Source organism: Nicotiana tabacum, chromosome 12, assembly GCF_000715075.1.
Source record: "Nicotiana tabacum cultivar K326 chromosome 12, ASM71507v2, whole genome shotgun sequence".
NCBI classification, from domain to species: Eukaryota; Viridiplantae; Streptophyta; class Magnoliopsida; order Solanales; family Solanaceae; genus Nicotiana; species Nicotiana tabacum.
Window position 1 is genome coordinate 17,063,843 of NC_134091.1, and position 22,113 is coordinate 17,085,955.

Sequence of the window (22,113 nt, forward strand, 5' to 3'; positions counted from 1 at the left end):
CTTGAGGAACATTTACCCTACTTTGCCATGCCGATGAAGTGTCCGCCATTTCATCTAAATTCTCACAAGCTTTCGCATAAGGTGTTGTCATGAAATTTCCACCGGCAAGTTGATTTACCACACTCTGATTGGTCATATTGATCCCTCGGTAGAAAGTTTGTTGAATCATAACCTCCGTCATGTCATTATTGGGGCACTCTTTAACCATAGTTTGGTACCTCTCCCATATTTCATGCAACAACTCATTGGGCTCTTGTTTGAATGCTAGAATCTCGTCTCTAAGAGTAGCCATATGTCTAGGAGAAAAGAACTTGGAGATAATGTTTTCCTCCAACTCATCCCATGTATGGATGGAATGGTTTGGCAATCTCTCTAACCAATCCAAGGCTTTCCTCTGTAGCGAGAAAGGAAATAGCCTCAACCTTAAAGCATCCTCAGATACGTTTGTCTGTTTACTCCCCCAACAAGTGTCCACAAACCCCCAAGTGTTTGTATGCATTTTGACTCGGAGCCCTAGTGAAGAATCCCTGTTGCTCTAGCAATGTGAGCATTACATATGTGATTTGAAAGTTTCCCGCCCTAATGAGGGGCAAAACTATGGCACTTGCATACCCTTCATTCGACAACACCCAGTGTGGAGCCACTCATGGTGGAGGTGGGGGTGGAACGGGTACATTGTCTTGAGGCGGTCGGCCTCATCTATTGGCTTGAGGTTCAAGAGGGACCTCACCCATTGCATCATCATCAACGTCCACATCCCCCACGGCTATGTTTTCGAGCTCATTGTTTACCATAATTGCACCTACAATACTCACACGTTAGTAACAAGGAAGGAAAAGAAGATATTCCAAAAACACACCTAAATATATAGCTAACACAATTTTTTAGCTCCCCGGCAACGGCGTCAAAGATTGGTCTCGTCCAATTTCACTCTTCTATTTGAGGATATGAAAACGGTCGAAGCAATAGTAATACCCAACAAGAGTCGGGGTCAAATTCCGTAGGGAGCTATGTGAATGGGTGCTAGTAGTATATATCTTAGCGCGTGAGTTTGTATATCTAAATTTGCACTTCCACAATAATTGATTTTGTTTGAAAATCTAAATTAAATTACGATTGCGATTTAAAAAATGAAACTAGAAAATTATTTTTGGTTGTTTTTCAAATGATATAAAAAGGCCTAGGGCTATGACCTTCACCTATGTGTTTGCCTAATGGGTTATAAACTTTAAAGCTTGTTTTATTGGTCGGGGTGTATTATAACTATCAACACTCAAGTACCCACTCACTACCTCTCGGTCAGAGAGTGATTTTGCCCAGTTTGGCTTTCTCAAGTCTAAATGAGTATTGAACAAAGCAGTTGATAATAAGCTCAAGTCGGGTTTTATTATCTCTAGGTTCAACCCTTTAATTGGGCTTATCAATCTCTTGATTGACCCAATTTCTTGCTAGCTAAGTTTTCCTAGACTAAGTCTCTCTTTCTCAAGTAAAGACCAAGTCAAATAGGCATGAAATAATGTTTGCAACCATTAATTCTTCACATAAAAGCAAGAACTATGCTAGATAATCAACACCCAACCATAAATAAGCAATAAATCAAATACCCATTAAGTTTATACACTAGGGTTGGGTTACAACCCTAGTAAAAATCTAGCTACCCATGCTTAAATTGGAAAAAAAGAAGAAGAAGTGATAATTAAACCCATATTGATAATTAAAATGATGAAATAAATATTCAAAAAGCTCAAAATAGTAAAATCTACTAAAAAGAGTAAAAGAAAATCGTCTAATGTAGCAGATGATATCAAAACTTAACCTAAAAAAGTGAAACTCTCCTATTTATACAGTGCTAGAATTTTCGGACAAAAATGCCCTTTCGGAGGTTCTGCGGCCGCACAATTGCATGTGTGGTCTGCACTTTGCTTCAGCCTAACAGGATTGGAAACCTGCGTCCGCATAAGTCTGAACTGCGGCCGCACTTCTCTCTTTCTGCGGACAACACAAATATGTCTGAGGCCGCACCATGCTCTTCTGCGGTCCGCACAAATATGGTTGCGGCCGCATCATACTCTTCTGCGGCCGCACAATAATTATGCGGTCCGCACTCTTGTTGAACTTGAGATGCAGGTTCTCTGAACTTTGACTTTTGCACAATTTCATGTGTGGACTGCATCTTGCAACCATCTATGATGGAATTGCTTCATGACCTATGGCCGCAGATGGTATTCTGTGGACCGCACTTTTAGCTTTTGTGTTATTTTTGTCCTTAAGTTCAGATTACTCATTCTTGTAGTGGATTTCATCTTTGGAGCTCATCTTCCAATATTCCTGCAATTAAGTATATTTAATTAGTTTTCGAGAATACAATTAAGCATTTTTGGACTAAAACGAAAGTAAAAAGATACTAATAAATAGTCAAAATCCCCACTAATCAGACACCACTTACAAAAAATCCTGCGTACGACGCTGATTGGTAGAAAATGTTGATAAGCTTTATTACAAGATAATTCAAATTCTGTGATTATCTAACGTGGTTTAAATAGTAAATTATGTAGTGATGATTCATACAGCGATTTCAACTGATTTGAAGTTTAGTCATTGTCATTGTGGCCGACTGATCATTATTTAACCTTAGATTGTATGATAAAGCCAAGAAACTTCTCTTTATTCATAACACACTATATGATTATTATTACACTGGTCAAATAATCAAAGTTTTTAAAAAAAAATCAAAATCGAATTACAATTGCCATGAACAAGGATTCTCATATGCTCCAAACAAATGATGTGCTATTTAAGTTGTATTGTTTGTATGACGACACTTGGAATCCCTGAGTCTTTTTTCTTCAGAAAGCTTCGTTGCAAACCTGGCAAAAATAATATGTTCCATTCAATAATTAACACCGAATATATATACTAATTAATCTTGGTATTGATAGTGCTGTATATGTAGGATAGTAATGTTCAATAGAGACTTTGAATATTACCTTTTCAAAGTTTCTTCATTTGTACCACCAATTTCATGTGGTTCAAATATACCTTTCTTCAGATTTATCCTTGAAACTGGTTTCTTCAATAAAGTTTCTCCTATTTCAACCAATTTGGCCATGTTCTCTTTTGTTGCTATGTCAACAGACGAGTCTGTTCCACTTAGTGTGTCATCCTAACATTGTTGAGCAACATAATTAATATTCCCATATTAGTCAATATAAAGTCACAAGACCAATAACACTCCTATTATTTCAATATTTTATTTGAAAATACATGCATCTCTAAACTAAACAGCTCTGTATAATCCATGTATATATGTGCATGCATAATCATGCACAATCAACCTATAATCTATGTATAATATCACTAGAAAAAGTAAATAGTAAGTCTGGCAGGCTATTTACGTAAAGATCCTGGTGAAAGCTAAATAAAGATGATTATATTGTACTCTTCGCTTCGATATTATCAGTCTTATAAAAAAATTGCACACCCGTTAAAAAATATTGTACTTTTTATAGCCTAGATCACATGAGTATATTTCTAAATTACTCCTTTCATTCAAGTTTACTTGTTAACCATTGACTTGACACACCCCTTTAAAAATAATAAATAGTATGTTAATTTTATTATATCTCTTCTTAAATATCTGAGTTGATAAATACTCAATTATAACAATAATAACAATAACAAATCCAGTGTAATTCCACACAAGTAGGATTTGAAAATGGTAGAGTATACGCAGACTTTAACCCTACCTAGTGAATGTAGAGATGCGATGAATACTCGACTAATAAGGCTATATTTGGGGAGGGGGGTGGAGGGGGGGGGGATTGACTGTTTTTTCTATAAAAGCCAAATATCTAAAAACAATTTTTTTTAATTACCTGAATACGAAGGTAATGGTCTTCATCAGAACGAAGAGCTTGGAAAGCAACAGAAATATAATAATCAACCATATCATCACCACCTTGAGTAAAAACATCAATAATTGGATTTGAACCTCCATTAGTTAGCCAACCTAAGATACCCCATTTGGCTGCCATTTTAGCATTAAATTTATGTTCCAGTTTTGCTGATCCAGTGCCTATTGAAATCACCAAAAACCTTCCATGATCACTGGGTTTTATTGGGAAGAAATCTGGATTTTCCGCATATATTTGTTTGGTAACTTCACTTGTAGCAATAAGGGTCTGTAAAAGCAACCAAGTCATATCAATTTCTGACACTATACAAACTTTGAGTTAATTGGCTAGCGTTTGAACGTAGATTTGATTGAAACATGAAAAAATAAGTTTTTGAAGGCAAGATGAAAAATGATTTTTTAAAGTTGAAATTGTGTTTGGACATGTATTTTACTTGAAAAGAATTTAAAGTTTTGTGAGTATAAAACTTCAAAAACTACTCTAGAATTGTTTTTGGGATTTGAAGATTTTATTTTCAAAATCTGCCAAAAAATGATTAAAATATATGAACAAACAGATATTTGAAAACAAGATTTGAAAAAAAGCTCCCAAATTCTATGGCCAAACGGGAGCTTTCATTCACTATATACATTCACTATTTTACAACAGTATTTAGTATTTTTTTAAAGTAATTAACCTTTACTCATACAATAATAAAGTCATAGAATTATTTTTCTTCCTATGAAAGTAACGAAACGTTACATATTATAACAGTAAAATCACAATACTTTTTTCATTATAACAGTAATAAAGTCAGGTTGATGAATACATTTTGTTTTTGTAGCGAGTAAAGTTTAGTAACTTTGTTGTTATAATAGCTAATGTTCGGATATTTTAATGCAATACAAACGATAGTACTGTAACTTTATTGTTATGCGGTAGGTAAAGTTTAGTGAAGTCGACATTATATATAGTGGGTAGATTTCGGTTACTTTAATGGGACAAAATTTTTTACTGTTATATTAGTAGATAAAGTTCAGTAATTATATGTGAAATTAACCGCAAACCGCCTGATCACATGTAGAGAAAAAGAAAATAGTTGTACGTACTGGATTGTTAGCTGCGATTGCACCATCAATAAGATTGAACTCATGAAAGTTGCCATCTTTGTCTTGAGTCTGGAACTGATGTGCAGGAAGATATGTTGGAGCAGCAGATGTACTGATGCATATATCTGAAAGCTTAGCATCCATTAATGGATTTTTCCTAGCCTGCAGTTAGCATTTCAAAATTAAACATGTTAATCATTCTCTATCTGAATTTTTTCCAGAAAAATATTAAAGATTAAGGACCCGTTTTTACATAGATTCCCAAATATTTTTTGAAAAAGCTGATCCGAGTGAAGTTTAATTTGAAATTGAAAATGCGTATGGACATAAATTTTGGGGCAAATTTTACATGGTAAAAAGTCCCCTTTTCCAGTAACTCTTTTCCTGGATCTTTTTTTTACATGTTATTATTATGATACCAAAAATCCTATCTTTTTTTTTATGTTCTGCAACTTTTTTCCTGGATCAATTTGGACTAAATATGCGGTCCAAATTGAACCAAACGTTTAGGCATGCCAACTTGTTATGCCCAAAATGACCCGTCAACTAATATTTTCATGCATTAAATTTGATCCCCCTAATAAAAACTGATAAATTTGTGAGTATAAAGTTGAGAATATAAAGTCAAAATTCTAGACAAAAAACATAGAGCTCAATAAAGGGAGAGAAAAGGACCTCATAAGAAGAGAAAATTGTGGGCTGCATATTCTTGATATCAAAAGTTGGAATAACCACATTAGTCAATGTCTCATGCAAATGAGTCCCTCCTAGTTTCTCTTTTATGACTTTGTGAAGATACTTCCCAGCATACTTTGGTCCTGTTGCTAATTTCCACATATTCGTAATTGTACCAATTCCAAACCAATTCCTAAGATCATGAGAAGCAAAATAAAGTGTCAGTCCTAAGATAATATTAGTGCTTTAACAAGAATTCCACATTAAAAAAAAACTTACATAGTATTTTGTGGGAATATCCTAGGGCCATGCTCAAGATAGAAAGGCTTTATGTCTTTAGCAGCAAATAGAGGACGTTTGTCTTTGTTTGGAGCTGCTAGCATAGCCGTGACAAGACCTCCTGTGCTTGTTCCTGCAATTACATCAAAATAATCTGCAAGCCTCGCATCCACACCGTCCAATGCCTATTCTTTCAAATTTTGAATTTGATAAATGGTAAGTTATCTATTATAAATAAGGGTAGAGAATCGAAAACATCGGAGAAGTGTAAACTTCACCTGGAGTTGAGATTCAAGGAACTCAAGAATGGTGCCAGGAATTAGTCCCCTAATTCCACCTCCATCGATGCTGAGAATGGTGATTAAATTGCCACAAGTTGGAGGCTGATGCTTGAAAGAACCAGATGATGGAATTGCCCTCTCCATTTTTGATATAGCTTAGTTTGATAAATTTAAGAAAAAACTTTTTATTGATTTTCAGCAAGGTCGAATCATCTATTTATAGAACTTCCCCACCATGTGAAGTTGCTTCTTCAACATGCAACCCAGGGATATGTTTTGGGGACCCACATGTTTTAATTTAATTTTTAGAAACCAATGAATATGAACCTGTCAGGAAGAGGAGTTTAGGAACAACGATAAAATTATTTTAGTGTGACCTATAGTTTACAGGTTATAGTCGTGGAATCAGCTACTGATGTTTGCATCAGGGTAGACTGCCTACATTACACCCCCATAGAATGCGGCCTTTTCTCGGGTCTTACGTGAATACAGAATATTTTGTACACTGGACTGACCTATAATGGATATGACCGGGAATATAATTAGAACCCGTAAGACACGTCTTAAAGGATTGATGCAAATTTTGGGACTCATTAATTATCTGACGAATATATAATTGAATTTCCTTGTAGAAAATTTTGATTGGGACGAATAGTTTAGCGACCATAATATTCGTTATTATAATCATCCCGGCTAATTTAAATTCACAATATATATGTACCATTAAAGAAGAAAGTGCTTCATACCATAAATATTTTTATTGATATGGCTCGAATCAGATATCTCTAACTAACAAAGTTTGATGATTTTTTTTTCTAAACTAAAATATCCTCCAACCTAAACAGTGTTGTTGATTAATTTCTTTCCCACGCCCCTTACTATCCATTTATCCACTGATTTTTCTTGATAAGTTCCATTAAGCGCACTGTTCACATGCAAAATTCTTTGTACTCGTAATTGCAAATGGTATTTTTATACTCTATAGTTGCAGATGCGGATAAAAAATTTGAAGTTTTAGGTTTTCTATCGCAATCTCAACTTAATATACAATAATAATTAGATTCACAGTTAAATATTTATAGATATTTAGTAAATTTCTTAATAGAAATATATGATATATGCAAAAATTACTGTATTCCTCAAAACCCATATATAATGATTTAGTCCACCCAAAAACATTGACACCAACCCGATCAAATGTGTAACTTGCCCTCGTTGAATTTACAAATATTGGATTTTGTCTCAGGTCATTTTTGTTGGGAATTTAAAACACAAAGAAGGGAAGTTGAGAGAGTATTTTGAAGTCTGTCAAATTGCACAAGAAAAGCTATAGTAGAGGCCTTTTAAATAGGCGTACAACCAACTAACTTAAGCTAAAAATAAGCAACTAATAAACAAAGTGGATAAAATGCTCCCACTACTTCTACCATTATCATCCAACTAAATGATCATGCTAATTAACTGAACAAGTACTAACTTTATAGATGCTAAAAACTAGGAACTAAATAAGCTGTCACTTTGAAGCATTAATCAACACACCCCCTTGCTTCAAATCTTTTCACTCCCATTTGTGATCTGAAATACTCATACTTTCCAAGTGCTTTGGTTAGAATATCAGCAACTTGCTCATTTGTGCCGCAATGCTTTCAGTTGCTACCAAATTTCGGATGAAGTGGTACCGAATGTCGATATGCTTTGTTCTGCTGTGAAATGTCGGATTCTTTGTCATCGCAATAGTTGCTTTATTGTCACAGAAAATTTCAGTTGTTGTAGCTTGCTCTTGAAATAGATCAGCAAGTAACCTCTTTAGCCAAACTGCTTGACAAGCTGATGTAGTGGCAGCAATATATTCTGCTTCAAATGATGATAAGGCCACAATTTCTTGCTTCTTTGAGCTCCAAGATATAACACCTGAACCAAGAGAGAATGCATATCCAGAGGTACTTTTTCTATCATCCTGACAACCTGCCCAATCACTATCTGTGAAACCAAATAATTTAAAATCTGACACATTAGAGTACCAAATTCCAAAATCAGCAGTTCCGACAACATATCGTAAAATCCGCTTTACTGCCCCAAAATGATGCTTTGTTGGGTTATGCATGAATCTGAAAATCACACTAACAGAAAATACTATGTCAGGCCGTGTGTGCGATAAATAATTTAGACCACCAACTATGCTTCTAAAGCATCGAGCATCCGTCAAATCCGTACCATCATCTGATATGAGCTTCTCATTCACATTCATAGGTGTAGAAGCTATCTTACAACCCAACATATTGAATCTCTTAAGAAGATCAGTTGCATATTTTCTTTGCGAGACAAAAATGCCATCTAAACTTTGTTTAATATCAAGATCAAGAAAATAGTGCAACAACCCCAAGTCCGTCATTTCAAATTTTTTCATCATGAAAGACTTAAATTCAGCAATAAGTGATTCACAAGAGCCCATATAAATCATATCATCTACATAAAGGCACACCATCAAGAAATCAGTTTTACCTTGCTTCTTTACATAGAGAGTTGGCTCATTTTTGCTTCTTTCAAATCCATTCTCCTGGAAATAAGAGTCGATTTTGCTATACCATGCTCGCGGCGCTTGCTTTAGGCCATATAAAGGTTTCTTCAACCTGTACACTTTACTTTCATGTCCAGTTACAATAAAACCTTCAGGTTGAGCAACATAAACTTCTTCTAATTCTCCATTTAAGAAGGCAGACTTGACATCAAATTGGTAAACTGGCCAAGGGAGTTGAGCAGTAAGAGCTAAGAGAGTTCTCACCATTTCAAAGCATGCTACAGGGGAGAATGTTTCATCAAAATCAACTCCTTGCTGCTGTGCATATCCTTTTGCAACTAGCCGAGCTTTGTGCTTCTGAATAGTTCCATCAGCATGGTACTTCGTGCGATACACCCATTTCAGGCCAGTAAGATTCTTTCCCTCTGGTAAGTTAACCAACTCCCGCGTTTTATTCTTTTCGACAACATTCATCTCTTCCACCATTGCTTGTTGCCACTCTTCTTTTTCAGCTGCTTCTCCATAGTGTATAGGATCTGAAACAATAAAAGCAAATTGACAAGTATAAATGTCATTAGAATATCTGAGATTTGGTCTTTTGTCCCTGCTTGATCTTCTTGGAGGAATTGGATCTGCTGGAATTGGCTCTTCTGAATACTCGCCAAGTGTTTCAGATATTACTGGTGCTGAAGGTTCAGCTACAAGTATTTCAGGTGCATTTTCAAGAACCACAAAATTTGCAGGTGTTGTAGTATTGCTAACATTTCAAGCCCAAATTTCTGCCTCGTTAAACCTAACATCCCTGCTTATAACAACTTTGCCACTCATCGGGTTATACAGCTTATATGCTTTGGATTGAGGACTATAACTCACAAAAATATATTTTTCTGATTTCACATCAAGTTTGTGACTAGATGGAGAAGTATCCAAAGCATATGCTAAATAACCAAAAAAATTTAGATGGCTTACCCGTGGCTTCCTGCCCTTCCAAGCTTCATATGGGGTTCGATTCATGACTGCTTTTGTCGGTGATATATTAAGAAGATACACTGTTGTTGCTACTACTTCTGCCCAAAACTTTTTTGGAAGTTCTGTTGCTTTCATCATGCTTCGGGCCATTTCCACCACCGTTAGATTTTTTCGCTCGGCCACTCCATTTTGCTCTGGTGTGTGTGGTGCAGTCAATTCCCTGTAAATACCATTTTTCTCACAAAAATCATCAAATTCTTTAGATGTAAATTCACCACCTCTATCTGAATGAAGAGCCTTTATAGAACACCCACTTTGCTTCTCTACAAATGCCTTGAATTTTCTGAAATTCTCAAAAGTTTCAGATTTGAATTTCAAGAAATAAACTCGACTCATTCGACTATAATCATCAGTGAACAACAAAAAATATCGACTTCCACCTAAGGATTCAATACTCATTGGACCACAAACATCAGCGTGCACCAATTCAAGACAACTAGAAGCCCTCCAAGCCTTGTTTACAGGAAATGAGTTTCTACTTTGCTTACCTTAGACACACCCTTCACAAAAATCAAGACCATCAATTTTAGGCAACCCAACAACCATATTGTTTTGACCCAATAATTTCAGCCCTTTAACATTCAGATGACCATACCGTAAATGTCATAAATTAGCGCCACTAGCTTTAGCAACTAAAGCACAATTCTTCACACCAGATATATCTAAAGGAAACAGTTTATTTTGTGTCATAGAAATGTTGATAATATTTTGCCTTGAGTTCTTATCATAAACAGTGCAACAAACATCATCAAACAGAAGAGAGTAACCAACACTCATCAATTGGCCAATACTTAACAGATTATGGGCTAAATTAGGAACATATTGCACATCATGTAGAAGCTTTACATTACCATGTGTGGTTTTGATGGCAATTGTTCCTTTCCCTTCAACCTTCATCGGCTTGTTGTCTCCAAGTCGGACCTCACCTTTTTGGGACTCATCAAGTTCTTTAAACAGTGACATCATTCCAGACAAATGGTTTGAGGCACCACTGTCTATGAACCACACTCCATTAAGGCCATCATTGATAGGAGATTGGGTCATGAATAACTTACTCCCCTCTTCAACTTCCTCTGTGAAATTTGCTTGCTTTTGCTCTGTGAAATTTGCTTGCTTTTCTTCATCCCTCTGCTTGGTCCAGCAATTAGCTTCTATGTGGCCCAACTTCTTGCAATATCGACATTGAATGTTGTTTCTGTTTTGACGCTGATCGCCAAATTGGCCTCTTCCTCTGCCGCTGCCACGACCTCGACCACGATAGCAACCTCTTCCTCTGCCTCGGCCACCAGAAAATTCTGATTTCACTTTGTAAAGAGGCTCCCCCTTCACCTGAAAAGCTTTCTCGTCCACCTTTTCATAAGACCTACTGATTCGAACTTCATGGGCTAACAATGAACTCATTAGTTCATCAAAACTGTAAGTAGATAGGTCCTTAGATTCTTCTATTGCAGCAACAACATGGTTAAACCTTTTTGTTAAACTTCTCAACACTTTACTTACAACAATTTCATTGTTAACACTTTCACCATATGTTTTCATATGATTAACAATTCCAGAAACTTTAGACATAAATTCTTGAACATACTCTTTGTCTTTCATGGCTAAAGTTTCAAATTCACGACGAAGTGTTTGTAATTTCACAGTAATTACCTTCTTGTCGCCCAAATATTCTTGCTTTAGAGTCTCCCATGCTTGATTGGAGGTTGTTGCTGTTGCAATTCGGGGGAAAATTTCATCATCCAGTGCCGATTGGATGAAAAATAGTGCTCTTGCATCTTTCTTGCGAGTCTCCTGTAGCTGTTGGTCGGGTTGAGCCGGTGCCGGATTTGGCTCAACATACCCGTTCTCCACTAAATCCCACAGCTCCTGGGACTTGAACATTGTCTTCATTTTGAGACTCCAAAGATGATATTTTTCCCCTTTAAATATTGAAATCAGGGGTTGAGATGAAGAATTTGTGCCGTAGCTTGCCATAGCTTCCTCTAAATTTTGTACTCCTTACATTTTTTTCTCTTAGGCTTCACCTCAAACTTTTTATTTGATTGTGGCTGCCTCTCAATGAACCTGGCTCCGATACCAAAAATATTGTTGGGAACTTAAAACACAAAGAAGGGAAGTTGAGAGAGTATTTTGAAGCCTGTCAAATTGCATAAGAAAAGCTATAGTAGAGGCCTTTTAAATAGGCTTACAACCAACTGACTTAAGATAAAAATAAACAACTAATAAACAAAGTGGATAAAATACTCCTACTACTTCTATCATTATCATCCAACTAAATGATCATGCTAATTAACTGAACAAGTACTAACTTTATAGATGCTAAAAACTAGAAACTAAATAAGCTGTCACTTTGAAGCATTAATCAACAATTTTTTCTATGTGGTCCGGATGGCTGCTAATTTATAACGTTTAACGTATTTAGAAATTAGAATACTATCATTTTGGCTGTGTTACCATTGAAACCAGTATTGAGTTGGTTCTTCTCCACTCGTTTCTTGGGAATTGGTGGGGCTTTAATTACTTCGCATTATATCAGGACACGTGAAACTAAAGAAAAATTGTTAGGATCACAAAAAAAAGATTCAAGAATTATGAGCTGTCTGTTTTGTACGGTTTGAATTATATCATTGGACTACAACTCTATACAACAACAATAATAACCGGTGAGTCTCACAAGTGAAGTCTGGGGAGGGTAGTGTGTACGCAGACTTTACTTTTACTTTCAAGAAGACAGATAGGCTGTTTCCGATAGACGCTCGGCTCAGTAAAGAAAAAGAAAGGGCAATAACGAGCACACCAACCAAAAAATCGAAGCAGAAATACAAAACTAACAGTAGGTACTATAATATATTAATGAAGGATAAATTTCACAAATTGTCATATAACTATGACTTTTTTTCACCAAAGTTATATAACTATATTTTTTCACACAAAAATCATATAACTATGACTTTTTTTTAACCAAAAGTCATATAACTATGGTTTCTCACACAAAAATCATACAACTTTTATTAACTCACACAAAAATCATAGTGATCAGAAAATATAATTTTTCAGTAGTATTTTTTAAATTCAGTCTGATAAATAAAAATTCGCTTAAATAGGGATGACCCAACTCGACCTGGCCCACCTGTGTGTGTGTGTGTGTATATATATATATATATATATATATATATATATATATATATATATATATATATATATAAAAATTAAAATAATACTAAAAGTGAATAGTAAATCCTTCAAAACATGATACTTCTATCCTTTTTTGTCAAGATTTTTATTCAAATTGATATCATTTTTATTTCAAGTACTCTTTAATTATACCTTTTATTTCTTTGTTTTTTTATCAGAATCTCATGCATTCCGAACTAAGTTTTTTACGGGGGAAGAATTCAGTTCTAGTATTATTTTAACTTACGTATAGGGGTATTGGGCCAGGCTGGGTTGGATCATTCCTATTTTAAAAAAAACATATAAAATTAACCGGTTGGCCGAAACTAATTGCATTTGCTAGCCAAAATATATATAGAATGTGTATATTATATGTACTCCCTCCGTTTCAATTTATGTGAACCCATTTGACTAGGCACGGACTAAAAAGTAAATAGGTTCACATAAATTGAAACAGAGGGAGTATATAATACACACATATATATAAAAAAAATATTTTATCGGCTATTATTTTTGGGAGCGGCTAAAAATATACTCATATTTCTCATATTTTAATTGGGTAATTATTTATTAGACTGAAAATAAAAGATAAAAAATGCAAAATAAGAAAATACTACCGAAAAATTTATTTTCCGACCACTATAATTTTTGTGTGAGAAAACAAAGTTCGATGATTTTAGTGAAAAAAAGTCATAATTATATGATTTTTGTGTGACATAAAGTTACATGACTTTGGTGAAAAAAAGTCATATTTATATGACCATTTGTCAAATTTACCCTATTAATGGACTACAACATTATATATTTATCTCATTTTTATTTCTTTACTATCATTTTAGGATAACATATTGTTGATTAACTCTCTTTCCAGATTGGCATGACTTTCGGTGAATTATTTTTCTTTCGAGGTTGTATACAATTGTTAGATGGAGTAACATTTTTTGGAAGTTTCACTTTAAGAAAATGGAAAAGAAGAAGAACGGAAGGCCAGCTCGCGTAAAATTTTTATAATATACTATAGTGCTTTGGCAGCCTAAACTTATAAGTATGAATGGTAGGCATAAATAAACAACCAATGAGGTATATTTAACACTAAGTTTCTGACCAAGGTTTGATGCAATCTTGAACGAGTTTAACCCTTACATTGGTATAGTTATTAGATCGATTAAAAGATAATTTACATAATTGTTCATAACAAGGGTAAGTATTGATTTGAAGGATAAGACAAGTAAACTCATTTTAATCTAAAAATTATTTATATTTTCTGTCCCTCCTGATAATCTAAAAATTATTTATATTTTTTGTCCCTCCTGAAAAAATAATATTAATTCTGATTTTGATAGTTACATTTAAAGGTCCTTATTTTGTTTTCTAGGATGCAAGCTATATGGAAAGATCCTTATTTGGTTGAACAATTAACCTAAATAACCAATCACCCAAGCTTAAACTAAAAATAACTTACGAATGTCTAATATATGTATAATTTATATTTAAAATATATATAATTATGTATAATTAATGTATAATCTATGTATACCGTTAGAAAAAATAATTAAACAGTAAATGCAATTTGTTAAGTTGCTGAAACTAAATGCACTGTTCATATAAAAATTATTTATATTGTCTGTCCTTCCTGAAAAAATAATGTTAATTGTGATTTTGATAGTACATTGAAAGATCCTTATTTTGTTTTCGAGGGTGCAAGTTGTTGCTGATGGCCACTTCGATAATTTGTAAGCTAAAAATCTACATCTGTTCCACATTTTTTTAAAACACGAATAAAACAAGCTGAACGGAAAAAGGTAAGAACAAACCTATAAGATAAGTTATTTGTGGTTATGCTACATATGAGTAATTTGAACATCGCATAATCAGTTGAAAGCCACAGTTTATGCCAATAATATGATAATATGATGATATATGTGTTATAAGTGTGACCGATAGACCTTAAGAATTTGTTATTTGGCTATGCTATTATCGAATCAACAACACACATATCATGTGAACTTATGTTATATCATATAAAATTTTTCACTTTCTTTTCTTATTCTAATCTTAAATTATTTAAGGTGACATGTGCTCCCATTTTTCATAAGCTTGTTAGCTTAGAAGCCTTTTAATACTGTTAGACCCATTCAAACTTATAGTATTACGTCCTTTTTCACTTTCTAAGGAAGTAATCCTAACACAAATATTTATTTTACTTTATTTTTGGAAAATCTATATCGAATTCCGAAAATTGAGAAAAATAAAAAAAGAAGCGCACATTTAAGTGACATGATTTTGACTACTGAATTTTGCAAAACGTAGTTCTTATCCTTATAAACGTGTTCCTAATTCAAACAATTGACATGATTGACTACCAAATTTTCCAAAACGTAATTCTTAACCTTATAAACGTGTTTCAGAATTCAAACAGATTTTTAGCAGACAACAAACACTATTATGAGCAAAAACGTACTATTAATCTGTACTAAAGTTACAGAGGTGTCAGAGAATAGAATATGGAGTACTAGTCAACAAAGCATTTCTTGTGCGGCATGAGATATTGAATACCAGATGGTTATAAAAAGAACGTCCAATTGAAAGGTTCGTAAAGGACTCCAACTCGTTGGAACTAAGGTGTTGCTGACTTGCTGTTTCTGATTGTTAAACACTTAAACTTAGGTTGTTTTCAAAAGCCAAGAACTTTTGTAATAAAAAAAATTGTGCTCCAATTAATTCCCTAAACTTCACATATGCAAAAACTCCTAGCAACCATCAATTAAAATTATAAATAAGATTATCACTTAGGGGTGAGGTGGAATGGTTAAGACTTGAGAGTCTTGTTTCGAGTTTGAGCTTTGAAAATTAAAATTTTTTCGGTAGGGAGCCTTTGCCTCCTTAGTGGACCTACCTTATGAATGCACGCATGGTAACAAGAATTTTATACTTCATTTTGTTACATCTTATTATAACACACGAATTGAATTACACTATACATCATACACAAATTTTACACATCTATCACAAATTAAAGCTTTAAAGTAAATACAGAGCTAATTTTTAAAGACAAGGATTTCTTGTATGCTGCAAACAAATGATGTGCTACTCTGAGGTTTTGTTTGTATGAGGTGACTTGGAATTCCTTAGTCTTTTTTCTTCTGAAAGCAACTTCGCAAACCTGGCAAATACAATATGATCAATTCAATAATTAACACGAAATACTTTTCTCGGTATTAGTATTACTATATACAACTATATAAGATGGTAATGTTCAGAAGAGAGTTGAATTACCTTTTCAAAGTTTCTTCATTTGTGCCACCATTTTTGCATTGTTCAGATAGGCCTGTTTGCAAATTTACCCTTGAAACTGGTTTCTTCAATAAAGTTTTCCCTATTTCAACCAATTTGTCCATGTTTTCTTTGGTTGCTATATCAACAGAGGAGTCTGTTCCAGTTAATGTGTCATCCTACAATTGATGAACAATATAATTATCTTAGTCAAGATAAAGTCATAAGATCTAAAACTTTCCTCTCTTTTTATCAATATTATATTTGAAAGAGTTTGACTAATATACACAGCACTAGTATACAAAAATTTCATATTATCCTCAAAAGCTAATTACAACTAATTTTTTATTGCAACCATGAAATTGTATAACCTGCAAAACATGATAAGTGACATGTTACAACAGATAGTATAACAACTTTTTACGCTATTAAAGTATAATAATTAAATTCTATTTGAAAATAGGTGGATCTCCAAACAAAGCAGCTTCAACTACATGTCGACTAAACAACAGCAACAACAATAACGACCTAGTGAAATTTTACTAGTGGGGTCTGAGAAGGGTAGAGTGTACGCAAACAATTGTTTTTATGTAGCAAACCAAGACAACCCGCAATCAAGGAATAGAAGCTACCATCCCCGCGGAGATTATATTATCTCTCTACCCAACTTTTCATCTAACAACAAAGAAATTCAGTGGCGGAGGCAGGATTTTCACTAAAGGGGTTAAAAAAAAATTAAATAATTTAAAGAGACTGTGGCCAGTGGGAATTAAACGAGCAACCTCACAAAGGTTTTGAATCCCCTTGATCACTGAGCTATGCTTTTGGACTGCGTCAAGAGGATACAAAATATAATATATAAAGGCATAAAACGGATTTTGCCTTATATGTATAGTGTACCCCTTCCATCCCCTAAATCTGCCCCCGCCAAGAATAAGATAGTTAAGACACTCAAGTTGTCGAATGATTTAGGATCAAATGAGAAAATCAATCCGAAGAGAGAACCTCAATAAGATAAGTTAATCGGAGTTGCCCAAAGGAGTTCCCACCATTTAATTGACCCTTACAACCTTAGTTGGTCTTAGGCAACAAAGATCAACTTTAAGGACGAAAAGGGCTATCCATCTATTAATACCAATCAGTACTTCTTAGAATTTTTATTTTTAGGCTTATATAATTGTACCTGAATACGAAGGTAATTTTCTTCAGAATGAAGAGCTTGGAAAACAACAGAAATATGAAGATCAACCATATCACCACTGGCTTGAGTAAAAACATCCACAATTGGAGTTGAACCTCCATTAAGAAGCCAACCCAAGATACCCCATTTGGATGCAATTTTAGCATTATATTTCTGTTCCACTTTTGCTGATCCAGTGCCTATAGATATCACCAAAAACCTTCCATAATCAATGGGTTTGATTGGGAAGAAATCTGGGTTTCCAGTCATTATTTGATGGGTCACTTGGCTTGTAGCAACAAGGGCCTGAAATAGCAATTACCAAATCATATACCCCTGTGAGATGTTCAAGAGCGTGATAAAAATCAAGAATTGAGATAATTGGGAAGGGAAATGGCTTCCGCACAAAAGTGAGGAAAGTCATTTTCCCTCTTTAATTTGATGGAGAATATTCTCTCCGTAAAATTTTCCACAGCAACCAAACTTCAGAAAATGACTTATTTTCTTGTAAACATTTTGGCCATAAACTATAGTTAAAAAATAAAATAAAAAAGTACTGTACGTACTGGATTGTTAGCTGCTACTCCACCATCGACAAGATTGAACTCATGAAAGTTGCCATCTTTATCTTGGGTCTGGAAATAATGTGCAGGAAGATACGTTGGAGCAGCTGATGTGCTGATGCATATATTGGAAAGCCGAGCATCCATTAATGGTTTTACTCTAGCCTGTTGGCATTTCGAAATTATATATGTTAGTCTTTAGCAGATAGAAAAAGTTACTTTTTCTGTGGGAATATCTTAGGGCCATGTTCAAGATAGAAGGGTTTAATGTCTTTAGCAGCAAATAAAGGACGCTTGTCTTTGTCTGGAGCTGTTAGCATGGCTGTGACTAGACCACCTGTGCTTGTTCCTGCAATTATATCGAAGTAATCCGCAAGCCTTGCACCTTCACCATCCAATTCCTATTCATCCAAATTTGAAACTCTTTAAATATAAATTCAAAGTACTAAGCATGTACATGAATACGACCTAAAAGAATTTTTTAGTCACTTAAAACATAACTACAATGGAACAAAAGGGAGGTAATGGGGTTCAATAAAATTTGCTTCGCCAAAAAACTGTACTATGAATTTTTTGATAAATGAATTTTGGATTCTTTTGAGTCTTGGTAGAAGAGAAGATTCTATTGTAGTATCAAAGGGGATTCAAAATTTGCTTTAGATTTCATGTACAAATCCTAAGTCTGATACTCTAGCACTTTTTAAAATCCCTTTCTTAAAAATATCAGGCTCCACTTTTAGTTAGCCATCCATAATATTATCTATGTTTCAAAAAGATTGATATTATTTCCTAATTAGTTTGTTTAAAAAAGATTGACACATTTTCATATTTTCTTAATAAGAAGCATTTATAACCACTCACATGCTATGTCAGGTTTCAGAACATAAGAAAAGTTTTATAGCCACACAAATACTATGACTTATTTAAGACCACATATCTCAAAAGTCTTCCCTTCTTTATTATAGTTTGTGCAAAGTCAAACTAAGATAATCGTTTTGAAACGAAGGAAATAAGTGAAATTGGTAACTTTAAAAATAAGGCAGACAACCTACTATCCTACGTTAAAATATACTAATAATTTAAAGTTCTATCGCATTTTGTATCCGTATATATAAGTTAAATCCTTATACATACGACAAAATGGGCGTGTAATAGTGTAACCTCTTAATTTCTGCAAACAGAAAGCATTATATATAGAGGACATTCAATTAAAATCCTCTTCATTTTAAGAATCTAGAAGGTTACAATGGAAGCTTAATTCACCTGGAGTTGAGATTCAAGATACTCAAGAATAGTGGCAGGAATTATTCCCCTAATTCCACCTCCATCGATGCTGAGTTTACCATAAGTTGGAGGCTGTAACTTTAAAGAACCAGACGATGAAATTGCCTTCTTCATTTTTCCTAACTTGGTAATTTGATGAATTTAAGAGTTACGATCGAATATTATTGTTGGTTTTTTTGAAGCAAGTAAATAATAACACAACAATGCTTAAACTTTTTATTGATCTTCAACAAAAGGTCGAATCATCTATTTATAGCCCTCAAAGTATGACTAAAGAAACTTCCCCTCAATGCTCATCAAATTAATTGCTTCTACTACTTGCAATCCTGGATATGTTTTGGAGACCGATAAATTTTATTTTATTTTGAAAAATCAAAGAGTGATGACCACGAACCAGTTAGAGGCGACCTAATTAAATGGCAGGTGCAAAAAACCTTCACGTTACGAGAAACAATTTGAGACTCATATTTATAATTTTATACGAATAGTTTGTCAATATCATTTTAGTTTGTCAACTATAGAAAATTTTGATTGGTAATATAATTAAGATGGAACTATAGTTATCTAGCAAACAAAATATATACAGCCACACCTCTCTATAAGGCCATCTCCAACCCTACTCTATTTTTGCCTCCAAAGTCCAAACTCCATTTTGAAGTCAAAAAATGGAGGGTGATTTGGAGTGACACTATTGATTATTTACTCCATCACTATTTCCTATTATTTTTTTTATTATTTAGCCCTTTTTATTTATCATATTATATATACCTAATTATGTTTATGAAATATCTTCATAATATTAATTTTACATCTTAATTTTCGCGTATAATTTTGATAAATTAATTTTCATGCATATATTATTTTTATGTAAAGTTGTAAATTAATTTATTATAAGTTATAATTATATATAAAAAAATAACCATCACAAAAATGAAAGGTGCAAATATAAAATACAAGATGTTGCTAAGTAGTATTGAAACCAAATTTTAAACTATATGTAATATGTATTAAATTATCTTGTATCTCAATGATTTTACTTTTATTTAAATTATCCATTAATATGTATAATCTATAATATTTGCGTATAATTTATATTATTTAAAAATTTATGGTATAAAATAATTTTATTTAAATCGTTATATAAGAAAGAAATATGAATTATATGGGATGAATATGTAAAAAAGAAAAAAAAAGGATTTGTTTAATGGAAATAAGAAATAATATTTAAATAAAAGATAATAATATAATATAGAAGAGGGAGAGAAATATAAAAAGGAATCTTCTTTTTTGGAGTAAAAAATGGAGTAATGGTTGGAGTTAGTTTACTCCATTTTGGAGTTACTCTATTTTGGAGTAAAGATTTTGAGTGAAGGTTGGAGATGCCCTAACAACCCTCCTCTATAATAATAATTCGCTATAGTAGCCAAGTACTATTCTTCATATTATATTATAATATTTTCTCTATAATACCATTTCACTATAGCAACAAAAAAATATTAGAACAAATGAAACTATTATAGAGAGGTTTTGTTGTACCTATAGTAGCTAAGTTTTCTTTGGAACGTATACTATTCTTCATATTATGTTATAATATGTTCTCTATAACAACATTTCACTATAGCAATCAAAAAATATCGAAACAAATGAGATTGTTATATAGAGGTTTTACTGTACCTATAATTGTTTGGGCAGCCGTGGATAAGTCAAAGGGCAATGGATACTTGAACTTGAACAGCCAATGAGGTATAATCACCAACCACTGGTATAAAGGTATGATGTAAATCATACAAGATTTGAACTTCTATAATTAAGGACAACTTTTTTTCACATTATCATTTCGCATGATAGGTAACTTTAGATAATTGCTTATAATAAGTGTAAGTAGTAACAAAGAATAAAACAAGTGACTTGTTACAATGTCAAGTTAAATTACATTGTTAATTTAAAATTAAAGTTCTTTACGTCGTTGGGGCGTATATATAATTTAAATTCACCTTGAAAAAATAAGTACATTCTAATTTTGTTCGTTACATGGAAATTAGATGACAGCAATCTCTCTATGAATTAACAAGCAAATGCCATAAATATTGGAAGTAGATTGTAATGTGCCCCCATTATCATTTTAATTTTCAAAAATCATTGAATTGAAGAGAAACTTTGCTTAATTAAGCTATTTGAATTTGAATTAGTAAACTAATAATGATGGGCACTTTGGCTTCAGTTTTTAAAGGAAGAAAAGTATCCATATAATCCGTCCACTGTCTAGTACGCGTTTAAGTTTTTTTCAACAGATGTAGCTTTCATATTCCTAGTAGTAGTAGATTTGAATTATATGTATCTTCTTATCAAAAATTAAAAGCTCTATAATTAAACCTAAAACAAATGTCTATTCTCATTTTTGGTTTGTAAGATATTAAACTGAAAAAGAACTCTCTCCATAGCGCGCGATATAGTCCACAACTAATGTTGAAAAAATACATTTAATTAAGTTTATTATTTACCTTTCCTAATTGGTATATATAGATTATATGCTAACTATACACGGTTATACGCATATTATACATAAATATCATACATCTGCTAGCTTTTTTTGGTGTAAGCGATTGAATGAATGAATATTTAAGTTAATTCTTCTTTTTTATATTTGTGGAGAAAGAAAAATATTGACACGCCTATATAATATGGCTCAAACTTGTGAAATAGGGGGAAAAGGAAAGAGATGGATCTGAATATACTTCAGAGGGAATCAACCAAGATCACTTGTATTTTCTTAATTTTATAATTCAGTAGGATGACCAAGAAAAGTTGAGTGTAAATAGAGAGAAATAAAAAAAGTAGTACCCTGATTATTTGTA

General features: G+C 33.3%; 1 protein-coding gene and 1 pseudogene across 2 annotated transcripts; both read right to left on the reverse strand.

Annotated features, from left to right (window-relative positions):
* Positions 1–1,707: 1,707 nt before the first annotated feature.
* Positions 1,708–6,430, reverse strand: LOC107802301 (patatin-like protein 2). Of its 2 annotated transcripts, XR_012697217.1 has the most exons (8): positions 6,235–6,430; positions 5,957–6,141; positions 5,678–5,870; positions 5,003–5,164; positions 3,876–4,181; positions 2,988–3,163; positions 2,745–2,867; positions 1,708–2,328 (listed from the first exon to the last, which is right to left on the reverse strand). XR_012697217.1 is itself a non-coding variant. In XM_016625770.2 (7 exons), the coding sequence occupies exons 1-7, from the start codon at positions 6,379–6,381 to the stop codon at positions 2,795–2,797; spliced, it is 1,242 nt and encodes a 413-aa protein (XP_016481256.1). In that variant the 5' UTR covers positions 6,382–6,430; the 3' UTR covers positions 2,649–2,794. The 2 variants fall into 2 exon arrangements, 1 of the variants encoding a protein (XP_016481256.1); XM_016625770.2 differs by lacking the exon at positions 1,708–2,328 and having other exon boundaries at positions 2,649–2,867.
* A 9,493-nt stretch (positions 6,431–15,923) lies between these two features.
* Positions 15,924–19,458, reverse strand: LOC107802299 (patatin-like protein 2; annotated as a pseudogene).
* Between the last annotated feature and the right edge of the window lie 2,655 nt (positions 19,459–22,113).